This window comes from Manis pentadactyla, chromosome 10, assembly GCF_030020395.1.
Source record: "Manis pentadactyla isolate mManPen7 chromosome 10, mManPen7.hap1, whole genome shotgun sequence".
Classification (NCBI taxonomy): domain Eukaryota; kingdom Metazoa; phylum Chordata; class Mammalia; order Pholidota; family Manidae; genus Manis; species Manis pentadactyla.
In genome coordinates, this window is record NC_080028.1 from 92608717 (window position 1) to 92628506 (window position 19790).

Sequence of the window (19790 nt, forward strand, 5' to 3'; positions counted from 1 at the left end):
AAGCTGGGGACCCAAACAAAGGGAACAGCAAAGGCACAGAGTACCTAGAGGGAACTGAAGCTGGAATACAGCAGTGGAATGGGAGAGGGAGCAAACGGGGCTGGTAGAGGAGGCAGAAATGAAAGGTGGGCCAGGTGGGCCAGGGGCCCCACACTCTCCTACAGGCCCTGGGGAGCCCCTGAACACATTGACCCAGGACAGCAAACTGCAACTGAATGGTGGGTCTGGGTTGCTGAATGTGGCTGGTGGAACAAGGGAAAGTGGAATGGCTGAGGCCGGGTTCCTGGCGTCAGTTCTCAGGAGCGATGACCCTGGCTGGCTCAAGGCCTTGCTGGAGCAAAGTCAGGGGTGGGGGGCAGTTATGGGTGTAGAGAGCTGGCTGACATCCTCAGAATGTGTCCCAGTGCCTCTGCAGCCAGGGCATAATTCCTCCTGGGAGCAGCTTTGGCTGCATTTCGGCAGAGGTCTCACCCCAGCACAGGAGAATCGCCTGAGGACTCTGGCCTGCAGAGTCTGAGTCAAGTCCTCTTGGCTTCACAGTAGTTCTAAAAGCTCCCTGAGCTGCTCTGAAAAAGTAACAGGAAGCACGCAAGGCCTCAGGAGGAAAGAGCATGCCTGTGGTTGCCTTACCTGCCCTGGCTTTTCTGACTCAACCAGCAGGGGAGAGGGCCCGGGGCAAACACAAGCTCTCCAAAGGGGCACATGGAATGGGACCGTGGTGATGGCCACACCGCACAGACGGTGTGCTAAAACCACTTAATTGTACACTCTAAAATGGTTTTATGTGACTCACATCGCAGGTTTTTACAAAAATGGTTGTGACAGGAAGAGCAACAGGCGTGGACGCACGAGTGAAGGCCGGCCAGAAGAAAGTGAGTTAATCTGACAGCTCTTGGTGGTTAAAGAAATTTCCTGTAAGTACAGGGAAGGGTAGCAGAGAGAAGGAAGAGGAGGGCAGGGGGAAGAACACGGGGTTCCTACCTCGCAAAGGCTGGTAGAGGAGCATCTCATTCGAGATGGTTTTCCAAGGACCATCTCCCTGGGCTGAGCCAGTGGGATCTCTGGCAGCCGCAGTGAGGCCCATGGCCCATCTGCACACTGCTGAGCATTGGGCACGGAGGGGGGCCCGCTGTTGAGACAGAACTGGGGAGAAGCAGGCAGAGAGCCTCTAATGGGCCTTAATATTTATTTATTCAGGGAAATAAATATCCTGTGTCTTGGAACTCAAGATTACAGAGTATGTGGTGGATTATACAACCCAAGTGCCAGACTTAGATATATGAGTGGGTGACCTCGCAACCCCACTCTTGGGTATGTAACCAAGAAAACTGAAAACATGTTTACAGAAACACTTGCATGGGAATGTTCCCAAAAAACAACCCATGAGCCAATGTAAAATCTGTACATGGACATTTTGGCATTATTCATAACAGCTGAATAGTGGAACCGACCCAAGTGTCCATCAACTGATGATGCAATACACAAAGGGCAGTATACCAGAAAGATAAACCACCTCTCCAGAGGATTCTCTCATACAGCCAAGGCTGGGAAGCTAAGGGTTACAGGGACTCTGCCCAAAGGAATCCCAAAGGGCCCATGATGAGTGTTGCCTCCTTCGGCTGCTCTGTGGGGCAGGAGGCCGCGTCCTGATTTCCTTCATTCTGAGGCCAGGCAAAGCCTAGGCAGCCAGCCCCAGAAGCACAAGCTGCAGAGAACGCTTCCTTCTCGCCTGGCAGGCGCTGGCGTACAGCAGGTGCTCAGGAATATGGGCCCAACCAGGCCCTTGCCTCATCTTCACTGTTCTCCCGCCAGAATGAGGGAGACGGCCGCAGCTGTGGAGCGGGAGTCCGAGCCGTCAGCTTTCATCTCCGTGGGTGGACTCACTGGGGCGTTTGTCTGACGGCCATGGCTTTGTGTCCTCTACTCTGGTCTCCTGGCACTTCAGCTGCCAGCCTGCCACCAGAACAATAGCAAGACCAAGTTCCTCCGCTCCTCCAACGGCGGCCCCCCCACGCCCAGCTACAGCCCACCGGCTGGCCTTCCTGGCAAGACAGTGGCCTCCTGGCTTGAGGGCGTGACCACTGCATCTGGATTTACTTTCAAACCTGACTGCAGGCATCTCGGTGTGGCCCCAGATCTGAGAGAAGCACAGCTTAGAGACCCTAAACACTGTCTCCAGGCCAGGGGTAATCCATGCCGCCACTCCATATTAAATCTCAAGGTCTGTGTGGAAGAAAGCCTGGGATTTCTTGACTGGGTGGTGTGTCTAGAGGGTAGCTGCTGGCTAATGCACAGGGAGAAGGGCAAGTGTGGGACCCTCATGGGATAAGTTCCTGGGTACAATCACAGGGCAGGGCGGGCCCTGGGACCGTGGTGGCCTCACAGAGCCAAGCTGATCGGGTGCTGCCCCCAAAGCCATCTAAAGGGACTGTCCACGTGCCAGGGCAGGTCAGGCCAAGGCCTCAGATTGGTTCTGATGCAGTGATCACAAAGAGCAGTCTGAGTACCTCTCGCTGCTGGTCAGGAGGAGCAGGTACTGGAACAGGAGCTAACAGGACAGCATGGATCTTCACAAATGCAGTCTGTTTTACGTGTGCCAGGCCTAGTGCTGGGCCCTCAGCAAGGCCCTAGCCTGCTGTGCCAAGTCAGAGCCTGGCTCTGTTGTGTGGTTCAGTATTCGACTGCATCACACAGAACACAGTGAGTGCAGGTGTACTGAATTCATGGGCCAACCGTATACTCAAGAAACAAGAATGGTCACAACAGGATGTTGAGTGTGTCAGGCGTTGACCTTACAAGAACGGCTGGCCAGGTAACTTTTACTTGCGCATTTAAGGTTGTGCACTCCAAAAAGAGCCATTCCCCCAGAGATCACCAGGGAGTGGCAGCCTGCACGTCTGGCAGGGGATGGAAGACAGAGACCCAGGCACCTTAGAAACAACTGTTCAAAGGGAGACGGTGGTGGCACCCAATGACAAGATCTCCACACCTTCACAGACCACACCTTCCCCTGGGGCTCTGCACTGGCCTCACTACTGACCTCAGTACACATCAATGGACGGAGTCTGAATGTAGGGAAGAGGGAACAGCCAGAGGACACAGCAGAGGTGACCCTTGGCTTCATCCCAGGTGTTATCCATGCACCTGATAAAGTGAGAGGTGCCGGGAGCCTGCAAACACTTAACTTCTCACAGGAACAAAATGACAGATCATAGCAACCAAGCTAATGGCATAGGACGTGTCAATGCCTGTGTTAAATGCCAGGAGCAAGGTGACAAAAGTTAAGAAGGGTCACAAACAGAGGACAACTATGGAAAGGGCCTGGTGTGTGGCAGATGCCCTCCAACCAGCTGGGAAGACCAAGTCCAACTGGAAGATACTGTGTTTTAAGACAAATTCAAGGACATCCCTTGTTATACCCAGTTGCTGTGTCCCAAGGCTGAGGTAGTTACGGGATCCGAATCTTGGTTGGCACCTAGGTGGGAGGCTTCCAAGCCATCCCTACCTTCACCAGGACTCTGCACCACCACCACCTGCCCTCCCTGCACCCCGCTGGAGGGACCCCGGGGGACCTTCTGGGACACTCACCCTCTGGACATCTGTATGGGCTTCAAGGTGTGTGTTTCAGACAGATTACTGCGACATGGTACACAGCCCAACCACGAGTTTCAGGAAGGAAAATGACCCATCGTTTTCAATTTCTATTTCAAGTTTATGGAAAAGCTTTGCTATAATAAACTCAAGAACTGCCCCCCCACCCCCAGAGAAGTGGAAGAGCATGAGCCCAGATTGAGGGGTCTCAGGACTGCACCCCACACACCACTTGCTGGTTCCTGCTGCCTTGGGTCACGGCAAGGACACCTGCTCAGTGACCATTACACTTGAAATTGCAGGCCTCCCGACAGGGCCCGGCCCCTTCCCCTGCATTATTTTCCCCACAGCCCGCATAACCATCTGACATACTTTGTGTTGTTTCACCTCCTAGACTGTAAGCTTCAAGAGACCTGCTTACGGCCATGTTTGTCCCTGTGACCAGTGCGATAAACAGTCCTTGGCACATAAGGGGCAGACAGTAAGTACTTGATGAGTGAATGAATAAAAGGAGGGGATGTAGGCAGGCAGTGGGATGTCAGTTTATGATATGATTACCAGTTATTTTTACACTTCATCATTTTCTTCCAACTGAACTGTGGAGTAGAGTATTCAGAAAATAACTTTCAAGTAGGGTTATCTTCTAAAGTATTTTTCGCTGGCTTCTCGGTGCCTCTTCACCAAAAGCCTTGTTTTTTTAAAGCTAATCTCTAAATGATCAAGTAAAATAAACATGATCTCTTCAGTTCTTAAAAATAAAAAGGCAGAAAATAGACTTTATTCCAAAAGAGATTTTTAGAAGTCGTTTTTAAAGAAAAAGCCAAGTTCTGCTACTAACTTGAATGTTTTTTCAGTTTCTCAATCTTTCTTTTCCTAGGCTGGCACTCCAGCCAAGCTTTTTTTGTGGGATGTGTTCGAAGTCTTCAGCCCACAAGAATGTGGCTTTGATCTTCTTCCTGCAGGGGCTTCTCAAGTTTTCCAAGCCAGGGAGAGAGAATGGTTCCAAGGCTGGTGACAGCCGTGGGCCCACAGGACACCAGGCTGGTGCCCATTGGCATTTCCACAAAGAACTCCAGTCCAAGGAATTCCAGCTTGTGCCCAGAAGCGAGCTGGCTGTAGAGCAGCCGACCCGGAAAGGCTGAGTGGGGAGGACCCGGCTCCCCAGTGAGGCTGGGGCCCCCCAGTGCACACACGCAGCCGCCCAGACACCAACTGGGAGCTCTGCTGTGACCAGAGGGCCTCCAGAGGCCCTCCTGGGAGTTACATTTAAAAGGTGTCAGGCCACCTTTTAAAGATCAAAATGAAATGGCATGTTGTGACAGTTCAGCTTTTCCTAAAACCAGGCGTGACACCAGAAGCCATCACCTGTGAATGGGCAGAGTCTGAGTGTAGGAAAAAGAGTGGCTAGAAGACATGGAAAAGTTGGCTGGTGCTCAGATGGTGCCAGGGCCACACTGCCCAGGACTTGTCTTGCCAGAGCTTGGCCAGATAGACAGTCATCCTGGGCTGAATTCAGCAGGCTGGAGAAGGGACAGCATCCCGGGACTTGTGGTGTGCACCCACTAAGGGCTTTAGGAGAGAGCGTCACGCTTCACGAACGGCCCTGATCCTCGCTGACCCTCACCAAGTGCCCCTGCTCTGCTACGCGGTCCAAGTGGTTCTGAGACCAGGGCTGGTCTGGAGCGAGTCAGGCAGGCGATTCAGATGAATGACTTGGCCAGAGCCACCATGTGATCCACACCACATGCCACGTCCACAGGCTCCCCAGGCACCGTCACCTGAAAAACAAGACCAGCTGGGAGGCAGGCAGGCTGCAGATGGCCGACCTGGGCCTGACCTCAACCACTCTGAGCCATGGTGCCTCCCCTGGAAGTAGGGATGTCACACCTCTGCACAGGCAGGTCGGGACATGGGAATGTGACCATTGTGGAAAGGGCCATCCTAGCTCCCAACCCAGTCAGCAGCAGATGCGACCATTCCCGTGCCCGACCCCCACCCATGAGAGGCCCATCTGGGTACAAGCACGGACCCTGAGTGCACCAAGGGACGTACACATCCCTCAGAGGTTACACCCCTGAGTGTGGCCCCACCAGAGGTCAACACCTGCTTTCAAGCCAGGTGTTAAATGACCTTTCCTAGGGGTCATCACCACGGCTCAAGTGACCCTTTCTCCTGCCTTCAGGGTCCACGTTGGGAACAAGGCCTGGCCCGGTGTCTTCACCCACCTCACCCACTGGCTCTAGCTCCAAGCAGGCTGTTTTCCGAGTCATGCATACCCTCGAGGAGGATGTTTCCTGTGTCTCAGATGGTACCAGAGGTCTTGCTGGCAGTCTTGCCAACACTGCCCATCCAGGCTGACATTTCCTCAAAGAGGGCCCAACCCTCAAGGTAACGAGCAGACAGCCCTCCTGCAGATATGGAGGTCCTGGCCTGTCTGCCTTTAAAATGACTCATGGTTCTACAGGCTGGCCTCGGAGACAGACACCCCAACCAGCTCCAGGTGTGCCCACAACTCAAGAATTTCCATGTGCACAGAGCCAAGCCAGCTCTCCAGAAAAGGGGCACTTTCCTTTTACCTTGTTTTTCAATAATAATAATAATAATTACTATTATTATTTTGAATAGGTAATGCAAGCACATGACTATAACATAAAATTACCTTCCATCAAAAAGAAAAAAGGTATTAAGCACCTTTTAACACCACCCCTGTCATCATCTGTCCCTTCCTCAGCTTTCCTGAACTGGAAACTTCTTTTAACTGTTTTTTTTGTCCTTCAGGAGGTTCTTGATGCAAACACCAGGGCAGCGTCCCCATAGGCAGTACTGTGCCAGGAAGCGCACCCACACCACTTACTCCCCAGACCCTCGCCAGGACGCTAGGGCCGCCATGCACATCCAAACCTGCCATCCTCCTGGGTGGCAGCGTTTGGCCAGGCAGTGTGACAGCTGGGAAGGGGATCTGTCACAGCCTGTGGAGTTTACTGAGCTCAGGAGGGAAAGGGGCCTGGTCCAGATGGCCTGGCCTAAAAGCTGCACTGCAGCAGCTCTGAGCACAGAGCTTGGTGCCTTCCATGTGGGGTGACAAGTCCATTAAGAACCCCAGGCAGCAAGGCAAATGGAAGCTAGTCACCAAGTCGTGCTACCAGCCCCTCCCTCCTTAAACAAACATCTTTAGCAAAACTATTACAGAAATCACTAAACAAACAAGAGTGGTGCCCCCAGTTCATCGCAAAGACACAGAGATGCAGAAAGCATTCCAGTCTGGCCATGGAAGCAGAGAAAATGTGTTTGTTGCCTCTGAGGTGACTGGGTCCAGGTGATTGCTTAGCAACGTCTTCCAGGCCATTAGAGCACATTTTGTTGACCTTCCCGGGGAAAGTGACACTCTCCGTGCAAATCTGTACCCAAACACTGCACTTAAGCACCTATGTCCTTGTTCCCCAAGTGCACTGTCCAAAGCACAGCAAACCACTTGGCCTTGGTTTACTCGCCAGGACGATGGTCTGGGCCAAGGTGGGCCCCAGCTGCAGGCCTAGCCTCGGAGAGCCCTCCTTGGGGAACAGTTGTCCCTCAGGCTCTGAACTGAGGCCAAAAGGAGACTGCCCTCAGCCATGTTTTATTTTTGTCCTCATCAAGGTTAAAAGAAGTTTCTATTCTAAACCAGTTTTTACTCACATCACTGCAAAGGAAAATAGTTCCAAAAATTGAACCACATTTGGCTGGAGTGACTCTTACAAGTTTGAGGAGAATCAGTTTAGGAACACTTCTCTTCACAGTTACAAGTCCTGAAAACAGATGCCCACCGGGTGAATACAGGAAGGCTGAGGGGGAGCCTGAGCCATGCTGGGATCGGGCCCAGCCTGACTCGCCACTTGCCCCACGGGCTGCTTCTGGAATGTCCTTCATGGCACCAAGAGGCAGGCTGAGGGTGGGGGCAGCTCAGCCTGCAAGGAGGGGCTGCCCCGAGCACCCAGCTCCCACAGGCCACCTCTCTCCTGGGCATGTAAACCTCTAGGGCCTGTGGCTACTGAGATGGCCACACAGGATACAGGATGGAAGTCTGAGGGTTTCCCAGCCTGGGCTGTGAACCCAACCTGGTCCTGACCAGAGGGGTGCACAGTGAGAGGGAAGTACAGTGTACATGCAGTTCACCCAAGTTCACCGCAGCCACTGAGCAGCAGGGAGATAGCCCCACCCCTCTGACTCCTGAGGTCAGCGCCCACAGGTACAGGTGGTGGGGGAGTGCCCACCCTCCCTGGGTTGTTCTCAGGATAACGGATGCCAAGCACCTCGCACACTGGACACCTGTGCCCCACCCACAAAAAGGCTGTCTGTTGGAAAGCAAGTGCACTTCTTGGGGTGAGGGGCTGAGGCTATTCAAAACTTGCCCTAGCGGCCAGTCTCAGGCCTGCAGGGCTGCCATTTAACTCAGAAGTTCCAGTGAAGGCCAGCTGACACCTGAGCAGGGTGTCCTTGCCTCTGCCTGCCCCTTCTCCGCTGCCAGGGACCCTAATCTGCAGCTCCAGGCCCTTGTGGCAGAGGCGGACATGGTGAAGAGACCATCGTCTGGAACACATATGAGTCTGAATCTTGACTCCGCTTTTATACTAGACATGACCTTGACGAAACTGCTGACCCTCTCTGAGTATCAATGTGTAGCAGGAAAACATCCTGGAAACCTCCTGGAGGACAGGTGTGACCCGGTGCCTCAGAGGTCACTTCCCAGGCCGACATACTGACAGAAAAGCCCAGATTCTGAGAGTCTATGAATAACTAGTTAGCACCAGTGATGGAGGTACTGACAAGCTTTAGTCTTTTTTTTTTCCTTTCCTGGAATACTTTTTAAATGATATAACAAATCAACAAATCCCTCACTGAAGATTAATAAGAAAATCATTTTTTAAAGAATAATAACCACCTGTAATTAAAAATAAAAATAGTGAGTACAACAGCAGAGGCTGGAGTAAGGTCCAGCTACCCAACCACAGACTAACCTTTAAGGAGTCCATCTAGTTGATCTACGGCCAGGTTCCCGCCACCACCATTCTCCCAGAGCCCTGGCGGAATTAAATGCTCAGCACGTCACCTCCACTGCCATCCCGACTCCCCGTGCCTCCCGTATGATGGTGTTCCCAGGCTCAGGGAACAAGCGGGCAGGCACCAAACAGCAGAGCGACAACCCTGGTGCTCAACCACTTATTTTCCAACAACCCTAAAGTCTCCACTTTGACCCGTCCTCTTCGAGATGGCACCTAGCTTTCATAAAGGAGGCAGGGCTGCCGAGTTCACAGGGCCCCGGGAGGGCCGAGGGAAACAGCCCCTCAGATACCGGAGTGGCTCGAAACATTCTGCAGACAAATCCTTATTTTACTTATATTATACATTTCTTTTGTGTTTTTTACATGTGTTTTTAAAAATGGCTTTACATAATTTCAAAACATTAAAATCTAACTTCAAAGAGACACTCAGTCATGTGCCCACACTGGCACATGCTTCTCATCCCAGGGACTGTCTCTGGAAGGGAAGGGAAGACGCCATGAGCAGCGGCTGCCTTGGGGACGAGATGAGACTTACTTTTCATAATATATTTTGTCCTTTGTATGTATGTTTGGTATTCAAAAAAATAGGTTTTTTTTAGAACTTGCAGAAGCTAGTAAACAACACTAAGGTAAACTATAATTTAAAAGAACCGATTTCCTTTTTAATTTTGAAGTGAGTCTTTTTGTACAACTGCATCCTCCCCCTAAGAAAAGCCTTTAATTTTTAATTTTGGTGGCTGTGGTTAAGGCATTCTAAAAATTAAAACATCCTGCTTTCTTTTAAATTTGCTATAAAACATTCCTGTGCAGGGGCCTCCATAAACAGCTCCTGGCACACCACCGTCTTCATTTCAGACCTCTCCCTCTCAGGAGCCGCTCAGGGCCTCACAGTGCCGGCCCTCAGCTTCCTCTCTGAGGCACCAGTATGCCTTGGTTCCCCTGCTCCATGTGCCTGAAGACAGCCTCCAGTGAGGCCTCTTACCTGGCACTGTGGGCCTGCAGCCCTTGGTCAGGCTGTTCCCTCCCTGGACAGTCCACACACAAAGGCCCCAGGAAGGAGCTCAGGGCAGTGAGCCCTGCAGCCTGAGAAACGGGCTGGGTGCTTGCTCTGGCCCCTCACCACTGCGCAGTGTCACCCGATGCCATGGGGCAGGGGGAGGGTGGCCAGGAGCCAGCAGCGGTTCCTGGGGACTGGGCCTGGCCCAGTGGCGCACGGGTGCTGCTGCTCCATCAAGTGAGTCTGCTCTGCGGGCATCGCCCAGCCCAGCCTTACCCTCCACGGGAAATACTGGTCTTCCAGGCGGCCAATTCCCAGGCATCCTCGGATATTCTTGCCCCACACAAACAACTCTCCTTTGTCTGCAAAGAAAGGAAACAGTGGCTTGGTAGGGGCTAGGCCAAGGGCAAGTCTCTAAGAGAAAGAAAGGGTCATGAGGACGGGCTTTCTAGAACTAGGTGCAAACAGAGCCCAATGTTAAACCTCAATTCCTACCAGGCATTAATGCTTTCTTTTGAAGGGAGAAGTATGCTGTTTCCATACCAAACACACGCCCAAGTCCAGATTTACACTGTGCCCGTCACACAGTGAATGAGCATATGCATGGAGCTGTGGGCACAGGTGGCTCCTGTGCACAGCCCGCTCTGCTCGCCCCTCAAGCGCACGCCTCGTCCACAGTGATATATATCCGACCAAACTCTGCCCTCCACAAATCCTGAAATATGAGCATCCTCAAATCCTGGCCATCCTGATAAGAGTGAGAAGTGGAGCGGTTTATCACTTCTTGTCTGGATTTCCATATCTCAGGAACATTCGGCTCAGATGACACATGCTTACTCTCTGAGCCGGGTCTGTGTCTGTGTGCTAGGACCAGAGACAGGACAGGGACTGAACACACGTGGTTCCTGTCCTCACAGGACTGAAGCTACTCGAGGAGCAAGAAATAAACTAATGATCAAACCAATAAATGCATGTTTACAAACTGTAAAAAATGCACCAAGGAAAAGGGGACGGTGCTGCAGAGGACAGCCAGGAGACAGAGCCCACACTGGGACCCAGAGAATGCCAACCTCCAGCCCGGAAGCACAGACCCACCAGGGCAGCCTCTCACCACCCAGCCTTCATCAGACACTCCTGTCCACACCAGCTTTGGGCACTCACTGGCACAGAGGCCCCGTTTCACCATTCCCCTATCTGGCAAAGGCTCTGGTCATGGGAAGTAGAAGACAAGTCATGAAGAAGCCAGGGCTAATATAATCTGGGCTGATTAAATGGGGAATCCTTGTGTTATGAGCTGTCAGAGCCCTCTGGTCTGCCATCATCTTTGGTCCTCCACTCTCTGACGCTGTGTGTTTAACAGAACAATTACGTCTGGTCCTCAAAATATTAGTAGGCTTCAGCCTACTCTGACTTCACTGACTCCAACTCCTAGCTGCCGTATGCAAACGCTGGGCCCACAGACAAGGGACAAACCTAGGCCCCGATGCTCCCTCTACTGAGGGACAGTGACTGGTACTTGGAAGGTGGCTGTTGGGTCTTGGGGGAATCTAGATTGGGATTTCATTTCAGTGGTACCCAAAATGGCTACACGGCACAAGAGCAAACAAAAAATTGTCTACCCTAAGAGAATGATTCATATGGCTTTCCAAGTATGTGACGTTGCACATAGTTTAAGCCTTAAAACATTCTGGAAAATAAGTAACTGTTACATCCAGAATTCGTCCGTACTGACACTTATTTGTCAAATCAAAATAGCTCTAAAAAAACCCCATGACCTAGACTCACTTGCAAATGGAAGTGGCTCACTCAGCGTGGCTGATGGTAAGGCAGCCTTCCCCCCAGATACCACGGCAACCCGGTGGCGGTAACACACACAGACAACTCCCCCCACCATGCCAGGCCACACAATAGCTGCAAGTTTTAAGGCCCCTGAAATTTTGATATTCAGACAATAATCAAATGATGGCAGGGACTCTTGTGATCATCTGGAACATTCTTCTTGGTACTATGGGGCCAGAGTTCTCTCTGGTTCCCCCAAGACCCAACAGTCACCTTCCAAGTGCCAGTCACTGTCCCTCAGTAGAGGGACCATCGGGGCCCGGGTTTGTCCCTTGTCTGTGTGCCCAGCATTTGCATATGGCAGCTAGGAGTTGGAGTCAGTGAAGTCAGAGTAGGCTGAAGCCTACTAATATAAACAAGGACGATCCAAATGGGTGGCCCCAGCCCAGATATTTAACAAGAAAACAGTAACTTACCATGAGATGAAAAAAAGATGATTGTTAATCTCAAGGAAATAACAAATTTACTTGAGAATCACAACATAAAATTAATTTAGTTCAGGCTTATGATTCAAGTCAACTAAAGGGGGCAAACTGGACCAAAAAGTCACTTTGGTGGAATAAAAGCTGCAATCAAGACAAGCACACACTAAAGGCCTGCAGATTTGTTATCTATGACTTTGTAATTTAGCAAGCCTTTGAGACATCCTCCCTTTTGGCCTTCCCTTTGATCACTCTCTCCCCCAGCATGTTGTAGAAATTGGGCAGATTTACCTCCCCAAAACCACAGGATGGCTTTACAAATCTGCCTCTTGCCACCCCATGCTCCTGGGTTGGATCAGGGTCTGGCTTGGCCAGAGAAGGGGATTAAGGCCCACACGTTCATTTCCTAATTACCCACCACGGACTTGCCAAACCTCTACTGGTTTCCTCTAGCACCCTGATGTACTCAAGGGCCTCTCTCCTACAACCAACTGGTGTCCCCTTGAGAAAACCCACTTTTACATTAGCCTAACCACAAACCAAATGAACCAAAAACAAAATTACAGCATGAAAAAAAGATACACATTATACAACCTCAAAACCAACCAACTTTTGGATTAGCTGCTCTGTTTTATTATCCACACAAGGGCGCCGCTCCACTAGATGGGTAAAACCTGAGAGCTGCCCAGTTCGGGGTTGAACCTTGAGAGGGAAGCTCTGCCAGTCTCCGGGCCACACGGGCCTGGTCACTTACTGGTAAGGGCAGCAAAGTGGCTGAGTCCACAGCAAATGCGGGAAACCTGGACTTCTGGATTGAAATCCGTCAAGCCAAAGAGAGTGGGTGGAATCATTTCTGGAAGAGCCGTTTCCACTAGGTTTGGTCCTTTCCCAAGAATTCCATAGCCCCAGACAAAAACATGTCCTTCCCCTACATTACAGTAAAACAACAGTCAGTCAGACCAAGTGCGCCCCCAACCCCCACCACCCCACTTGAGATCTAAACCATGCCATTGAGATGCATTATATAAACACGTATTTTTGTTTTTTATCTCCTTGCTTGGCAAGAATGTTTTGGAGATAGAGAGATGGATGAAATAGGTGAAGGGGATATAAAGAGGCACACACTTCAAATTATAAATTGGTCACAGGAATGGAAGTACAGCAGAGGAAATGTAACCTGTAACACTGTAATGTCTTGGTATAATAACAGGAGGTAAGTACACTTACCATGGTCAGTATTTAATAATTTATGTAATTATTGAAATCACTATGCTGTACATCTAAAACCAACATAATACTGTTATCGACTACATCCCAATATAAACAAATAAAATAACGTTTCTTTTCTCCTTTTTCAAGTTCTTGCTTGTGGAGTATGTCTAGCTAGCCTATCAGCCTCAGAATACAAACTTCCACACACCTGAGGGTGACCTGGATGGGACCAGTTTACAAGTCACCCAGAAACCCCATGTGACCGAGTAAGAGCCCTGGAGGACACTTTCCGCACACCAACTGCTCTGTTTCATGACGATCAGAAGACCAAGCCGAATACATAAACAACTTCTGGCTAGATCCCTAAAGCTCTCAGAAATGATTTTTTGGTTATAAGAGTTTAATACTCATCAGCTGTACCAGACGTTTAATCCCAAGGGCACAGCTGTCAGTATCCAACACTAAGACTCGGCTCCTGCCTGCCTTTTGTTTGCTGGCACAGCCGCTCTGGAGGAGGCAGAGCTGGAGCCTCTGGCCCAGGCTAAGGTAAGGGGAGAAAGGACTTCTCAAAACTCCAGAGGTTTGCTACGGAAGTACTAAGCTCTACTGCTTAGTCTACACATAAATCCCAGCTATTATCTGTCAAGAATGTCATACTCTTCCTCTGCTAACTGAATTCAATCTAACTCGATCTTCCCACAGCCAGGTTCCCTTCCTCAGGCTGAGGTCTCGGGCCCTGCCCCTATCCGCCCACCCACAGCTTCCCAGTGAACAGCCTGCAGGAGGGTCTCACCGTTTAATACTGCACAGCCTGTACCACCACACGCGGCTTGCTTCACCTTCCCGACTCCTGAGAAGGGTAGGTGCCGGGGGACATTCACCTGAACCAAAGGAAGGGAATGCACCGTTAGGAAGACAAACGAGCGAGAACTTGGAAATATGCTGTCTTGTGTGGAGAGCTGGTGAGTCCCAGTTTATTCATTCACTCTACAAATATTTCCTGATTGTTGAATGTATGCCAAACTTCTAGCTGGGGATGAGTAACACGACGGAGAGCAAGAGTGCCAGCCCCTCTCCCAGAGTAAAGTGTGGTGGAGGAGGCAGATGTCAGCCAGAATGAACAAAAAATTAGTATGAGCTGAGTGCAATGAAGTACAGGAGTCTCTGAAAGTCCAGGTGGGAATGTCGGGGGGCCTGATCCAGCCTCAGGGGAGGAGCGGTCAGAGGAAGCTTCACTTCACCCTAATCTGAAGGATGGCGAGCTAAAGGGAGAAGAGGAGGACTTCCCGAGTAGCAGGCATGGCACATGCGACAGAACACGGTAAATGTGGCGCATTCGGGTATTTACAAGAGGTCAGTGTGGCTGGGCAGGACTGGGTCAAAGTGGTGCATATGCTGGTGAGGAGAAGGGAGGCCGGATTGCCCAGGATGCTTGGGGCCATGGCAGGGATGTGCTCTATCCTAAGCATAGTGGGGAGCCAGAAAGGGTTCTAAGCAGGGGAAGGACATGATTTCCAGGGGGGTTGTGAATGGATGTAGGTACAATGGAGAAGGACCAGGCTGTGGGGATGAGCATGGGTTCACTTAGTGATGTACTGAACTCACAATGCCTAGAGAGGCCCAAGCAGAAATCTCAAGTGGCACTTAGAGTAAGTCTGGTCCTGCCACATAAGCCGGAGAGTCATGAGCATCCAGGCGGTCCTGCAGCCATGGGTGTGGCTAAGACCTCAGAAGGGAGACGACAGAAAAGGGGAGAGCAAAGCCCATACCACTGCATGGCTTTTCAACATTTAAAGGCTGGGCACAGGAAGAAAACTGTTAAATGAAACTGAGAAGGAACAAGGAGAAGGGCAAGAGAGCACTAGAAGAGCCTAGTCACAGGGCCAAAGGGAGAGTGTTTTTCACAAAGATGGTCAACATGTCAATGGTCAGTGTCAAATGCTGCAAACTCGTAAGGGTGGAAGCTGAGCGCAATGGATGGGGGAACAAGCAGGAGACAAGGAAATGAGGAGAGATGGTACGTCAGTGCAGCTCCTGAGAAGTCTGGCCTAGAAGGAGGGGCAGGAGGTAAAGCAAAGGGGTAGTAGGGTTGGGGGAGATCAAGGAGCCACTTAGGGCTTTTCAAGATCAAAGTCACAAGGAGCAGAGGCAGACACCAGAGAGGGAGAGGCTGAAGTTGTGGGAAAGAAGGCCCAGCAGAGTAAGGCTTCTAAGAAGGTGGAAGGAGATGGGATCCAGGGCACGGAGAGAGCGACTGGTTCCAACAGAGAGGGCTCTACCTCGTCCCCTGCTCCAATGAGGACGGGGCCCAGGCGGGTGCGGGAGTCAGTGGGAAGCGGAGGGCATTCTCCCCTGATGGCATCTGTTCTCTCAATCTGGTCTCAAGGAGGCAAGATCTGCTGAGACCAAGAGATGGGAGAGTCGGGGGACTGAAGAATGAAGTGTGGCCAGTGCAGCTTTCCAACAGGATTTGGTCTTGGCGCCTCTGTGGAGCACTAACTTTTTGGAGAGAGATTTTAAGTACTTCAGAACAGCCATGAATCTTTACAGATCCACCTTCAAATGGAGACAGCTGGAGGAAAACAATCCCTAAGTTGATTCAAAAAGAACACAGGGGCTTACTGGGGCAGAAAATGTGTGCCTGGAGCAAGTGGCTGTCAGGGCTCGGGTCTGGCCTCTGCTGCTCGGCTCTCGGTGTCTTCACCTCAGCAAACGCTGAGGAACTCCCCAGCAGAGAGCCACTGGAGAGGCCCCACTGTTGCCACTGACAGGATGATGCTCAGGCCACAGTAGAGTCCTGGTGTGTGGGCTGCTTCTAAGATGCCCCCAATGATCCTGTCTCCTGCTTTTCACACCATGGGTCAACCCCTCCCCCGTGTGGGGGCTGGGCCTTATGACTAACTTCTCATGAGGAGAATACCAGCAAAAAAGAGGGGAGGTCACTTCCAAGATGAAATTATGAAACACTGCTTCTGTCTCATGAGCACTCTCTCCTGCCCTCTCATTTGCCCGCTCTGATGAATCCAGCTGCCACAGAGAGAAGCCTACATGGCTAGGAACCAAGGCTTAGCCAACAACTATTTAGCTGGTCAACCAGGAGGGAGGAACCGGGACCGCAGTCCAATGCTCCACGAGGACCAGCATGCTGCCAGCAACCACCGGCATGGTCCTGGAAGCAGAGCCTTCCCTAGTGGAGCCCTAAGACAAATGCAGCCTTTGAGAGACTCAGAGCCAGAAGACCCCACTAAGCCACCCCTAGATTTCTGACCCACAGAAACTGTGAGATAATAAATGTGTGTTGTTTTACACTTTGGGGTCATTTGTTATGTAACAATACATAACAATGACACACCACCAATATGTCCCCCACAGGAAGGCTGTGGGAGATATTTTTCTCAGGCCTTGGAATCAGGAACAGCAATATTTCTCCTGAGTACATTATCTGCTATTTATCCCATGGAAACAATGAATCATTTAAGTGACCATGTTTTCTTCTTTGCTTTGGCTACTAGGAAGCTTGGAGCCAAATCGGCAACCACTTCTATCTAGTCACAGTGCCAGACCAGAGGGATACTTTTTTTTTTTTAATTTTATTTTGGTATCATTAATCTACAATTACATGAAGGACATTATGTTTACTAGGCTTCCCCCTTCACCAAGTCCCCCCCACATCCCCGTTCACAGTCACTGTCCATCTGCCTAGTAAGATGCTGTAAAATCACCACTTGTCTTCTCTGTGTTGCACAGCCCTCCCTGTGCCCCCCCACACTATACATGCTAATCATAATGCCCCCTTTCTTTTTTTCCCACCCTTATCCCTCCCTCCCCACCCGTCCTCCCCAGTCCCTTTCCCTTTGGTAACTATTAGTCCATTCTTGGGTTCTGTGCTTCTGCTGCTGTTTTGTTCCTTCAGTTTTCTTGTTCTTATACATCACATATGAGTGAAATCATTTGGTACTTGTCTTTCTCCGCCTGGCTTATTTCACTGAGCATAATACCCTCTAGCTCCATCCATGTTGTTGCGAATGGTAGGATTTGTTTTCTTCTTATGGCTGAATAATATTCCATTGTGTATATGTACCACATCTTCTTTATCCATTCATCTACTGATGGACATTTAGGTTGCTTCCATTTCTTGGCTATTGTAAATAGTGCAGCGATAAACATAGGGGTGCATCTGTCTTTTTCAAACTGGGCTGCTGCATTCTTAGGGTAAATTCCTAGAAGTGGAATTCCTGGGTCAAATGGTATTTCTATTTTGAGCTTTTTGAGGAACCTCCATACTGCTTTGCACAATGGTTGAACTAATTTACATTCCCACCAGCAGCGTAGGAGGGTTCCCCTTTCTCCACAACCTCGCCAACATTTGTTGTTGTTTGTCTTTTGGTTGGTGGCAATCCTTAGTGGTGTGAGATGATATCTCATTGTGGTTTTAATTTGCATTTCTCTGATGACAAGCGATGTGCAGCATCTTTTCATGTGTCTGTTGGCCATCTGAATTTCTTCTTTAGAGAACTGTCTATTCAGCTTCTCTGCCCATTTTTTAATTAGATTATTTGCTTGTTTGTTTGTTGAGGTGTGTGAGCTCTTTATATATTTTGGATGTCAACCCTTTGTCAGACAGCATTTATGAATATATTCTCCCATACTGTAGGATACCTTTTTGTTCTATTGATGGTGTCCTTTGCTGTACAGAAGCTTTTCAGCTTGATATAGTCCCATTTGTTCATTTTTGAATTTGTTTCCCTTGCCTGGGGAGATATGTTCAAGAAGAGGTCACTCATGTTTATGTCTAAGAGATTTTTGCCTATATTTTTTTCTAAGAGTTTTATGGTTTCATGACTTACATTCAAGTTTTTGATCCATTTCGAATTTACTTTTGTGTATGGGGTTAGACAGTGATCCAGTTTCATTCTCTTACATGTAGCTGTCCAGTTTTGCCAGCACCATCTAGTGAAGAGACTGTCATTTCCCCATTGTATGTCAATGGCTCCTTTATCGAATATTAGTTGACCGTATATGTTTGGGTTAATGTTTAGAGTCTCTATTCTGTTCCATTGGTCTGTGGCTCTGTTCTTGTGCCAGTACCAAATTGTCTTGATTACTGTGGCTTTGTAGTAGAGCCTGAAGTTGGGGAGTGAGATCCCCCCCACTTTATTCTTCCTTCTCAGGATTGCTTCAGCTATTTGGGGTCTTTGGTGTTTCCATATGAATTTTTGAACTATTTGTTCCAGTTCATTGAAGAATGCTGTTGGTAGTTTGATAGGGATTGCATCGAATCTGTATATTGCTTTGGGCAGGATGGCCATTTTGACGATATTAATTCTTCCTAGCCAGGAGCACTGGATGAGTTTCCATTTGTTAGTGACCTCTTTAATTTCTCTTAAGAGTGTCTAATAGTTTTCAGAGTATAGGTCTTTCACTTCCTTGGTTAGGTTTATTCCTAGGTATTTTATTCTTTTTGATGCTATTGTGAATGGAATTGTCTTCCTGACTTTTCTTTCTATTAGTTTATTGTTAGTGTATAGGAAAGCCACAGATTTCTGTGTGTTAATTTTGTATCCTGCAACTTTGCTGAATTCCGATATTAGCTCTAGTAGTTTTGGAGTGGAGTCTTTAGGGTTTTTTATGTACAGTATCATGTCATCTTCAAATACTGACAGTTTAACTTCTTCTTTACCAATATGGATTCCTTGTATTTCTTTGTTTTGTCTAATTGCCATGGCTAGGACCTCCAGTACTATGTTGAATAACACTGGGGAGAGTGGGCATCCCTTGCTTGTCCCTGATTGCAGAGGAAAAGCTTTCAGCTTCTCATTGTTAAGTATGATGTTGGCTGTGTGTTTATCACATATGGCCTTTATTATGTTGAGGTACTTGCCCTCTATACCCATTTTGCTGAGAGTTTTTATCATGAATGGATGTTGAATTTTATCGAATGCTTTTTCAGCATCTATGGAGATGATCATGTGGTTTTTGTCTTTCTTTTTGTTGATGTGGTGGATGTTGATGGATTTTCGAATGTTGTACCATCCTTGCATCCCTGGGATGAATCCCACTTGGTCATGGTGTAAGATCCTTTTGATGTATTTTTGAATTCAGTTTGCTAATATTTTGTTGAGTATTTTTGCATCTACGTTCATCAGGGATATTGGTCTGTAGTTTTCTTTTTTGGTGGGGTCTTTGCCTGGTTTTGGTATTAGGGTGATGTTGGCTTCATAGAATGAGTTTGGGAGTATTCCCTCCTCTTCTATTTTTTGGAAAACTCTAAGGAGAATGGGTATTATGTCTTCTCTGTATGTCTGATAAAATTCCGAGGTAAATCCATCTGGCCCGGGGGTTTTGTTCTTTGGTAGTTTTTTGATTACCGCTTCAATTTCACTGCTGGTAATTGATCTGTTTAGATTTTCTGTTTCTTTCTGGGTCAGTCTTGGAAGGTTGTATTTTTCTAGGAAGTTGTCCATTTCTCCTAGGTTTCCCAGCTTGTTAGCATATAGGTTTTCATAGTATTCTCCAATAATTCTTTGTATTTCTGTGGGGTCCGTCATGATTTTTCCTTTCTCCTTTCTGATTCTGTTGATTTGTGTTGACTCTCTTTTCCTCTTAATAAGTCTGGCTAGAGGCTTATCTATTTTATTTTCTCAAAGAACCAGCTCTTGGTTTCATTGATTTTTGCTATTGTTTTATTCT

General features: G+C 49.1%; 1 protein-coding gene across 2 annotated transcripts in view; it reads right to left on the reverse strand.

Annotated features, from left to right (window-relative positions):
- Positions 1 to 4347: 4347 nt before the first annotated feature.
- Positions 4348 to 19790, reverse strand: part of RCC1L (RCC1 like) — a 29451-nt gene continuing 14008 nt past the window's right edge. For both annotated transcript variants that reach the window (XM_057487223.1, XM_057487224.1), the window contains exons 8-11: positions 13894 to 13981; positions 12643 to 12816; positions 9904 to 9989; positions 4348 to 5369 (exon numbers count right to left, since the gene is read on the reverse strand). In XM_057487223.1, the coding sequence (XP_057343206.1) occupies positions 5292 to 5369; positions 9904 to 9989; positions 12643 to 12816; positions 13894 to 13981 (426 nt within the window). In that variant the 3' untranslated portion in view covers positions 4348 to 5291. The remainder of the gene's footprint in view (positions 5370 to 9903; positions 9990 to 12642; positions 12817 to 13893; positions 13982 to 19790) is intronic.